The sequence below is a fragment of the Microtus ochrogaster genome, linkage group LG5 (assembly GCF_000317375.1).
Source record: "Microtus ochrogaster isolate Prairie Vole_2 linkage group LG5, MicOch1.0, whole genome shotgun sequence".
NCBI classification, from domain to species: Eukaryota; Metazoa; Chordata; class Mammalia; order Rodentia; family Cricetidae; genus Microtus; species Microtus ochrogaster.
In genome coordinates, this window is record NC_022031.1 from 16,850,294 (window position 1) to 16,851,648 (window position 1,355).

The 1,355-nt window shown below is 39.4% G+C and overlaps 1 protein-coding gene across 1 annotated transcript in view; it reads left to right on the forward strand.

Annotated features, from left to right (window-relative positions):
- Cpa6 (carboxypeptidase A6) overlaps positions 1–451 on the forward strand; it is a 304,169-nt gene extending 303,718 nt beyond the window's left edge. Inside the window, exon 11 of the mRNA XM_005362355.2 lies at positions 158–451. Within this exon, the coding sequence (XP_005362412.1) occupies positions 158–345 (188 nt within the window). The 3' untranslated portion in view covers positions 346–451. The remainder of the gene's footprint in view (positions 1–157) is intronic.
- Positions 452–1,355: the final 904 nt, after the last annotated feature.

Sequence of the window (1,355 nt, forward strand, 5' to 3'; positions counted from 1 at the left end):
TATTGATTCTATCAGAATAGCAGAATAACATTAGAGTTTAGTGAACATACATTGTGTGTGTGTGTGTGTGTGTGTGTGTGTGTGTGTGTGTGTGTGTGTGTGTGTGAAAACTAATGCAGACTCTTTAGTGAAGTGACTCTTTCTTTTTAACTTTTAGACGTAAGCTCCGGTAACTCAATGGATTGGGCTTATAAAAATGGAATACCCTACGCATTTGCTTTTGAACTGCGAGACACTGGGCAATTTGGATTTCTACTGCCAGAGAAGCTCATTAAACCGACCTGCACAGAGACCATGCTGGCCGTGAAGAACATCACAATGCACCTGCTAAGGAAGTGTCCCTGAGAGAAACCCAGGTCTGGTCTACCAATCCAGAGAAAGCAGATTCTGACCAAAAGGATACTTGGCAAAAAGTAACCATTTAGACTAGAAGGATCCATGGACCTTAAAAGGATCTTTTCATGCAATTTGACACTTTATAACAACAGAAAATTAGGGCAGAGCCTGCATTGGTATGAGAAGAAAATCCACTTTATATCCCTTTAGAGTCTTATTTGATTACATTGGGAAGAAAATGTTTTAAAATTCCTTTGTCTCAAGAACTGTACAAATTAGTTGAGGATTTCCCTTCAATCAACCTCTATGCCTTTGATTAAGATCTAAGTCACCAGTGATGTAATTACTTGGTTCTTATTTGAAATGGAAAGAATTGTCTGTATTTCTTAATAAATACATACTTTTTCAAAGACTAACATCATTCACACATTCATCTCAGTTTAGAGCACTGTATCCCACCTATACAAAGTCTGGCAAGTATTTCGGTAGAGTCATGAGGCAAGCAGCTATGGTTCCCTGTGGGACATAGACCCCAGCAATACTGAATCATGGCTAGAGGAGGAGCACCTGAGGTTCACCCCTAGCTGAGACTGTATTGGAAGTTAAGAGCTGCTGGGGGACAGGGAGGTCACTTTTCTCCAGGTGTGTAGCTGTTGGCAAGTCTCTTATGATCTAGTAAATAACCCCACACTCGTGTGCATGCAAACAAACAATCCTAATTAAACTCTAGGTTATTTAAAAAAGAGTGAGAAAGAAGGAGGAGAATGTAATAGGAAAAAGATATCCAAAAGTAGTAGGGCAGGGTTAAGAGAGGAGAAGGAAATGACTATGATCTAAACACATTGTATACATATATTAAGTTGTCAAATAATAAAAATCAACAGGATTTAGTGACTGATATTTATATTCGAAGAATCCCACTTTAAAAAATAAAAGTTAGTAGGGTGGTGGTAGCCCACACGTTTAATCCCAGCACTTGGAGGCAGAGACAGGTGGATCTCTGTGAGTTCGAGGCCAGC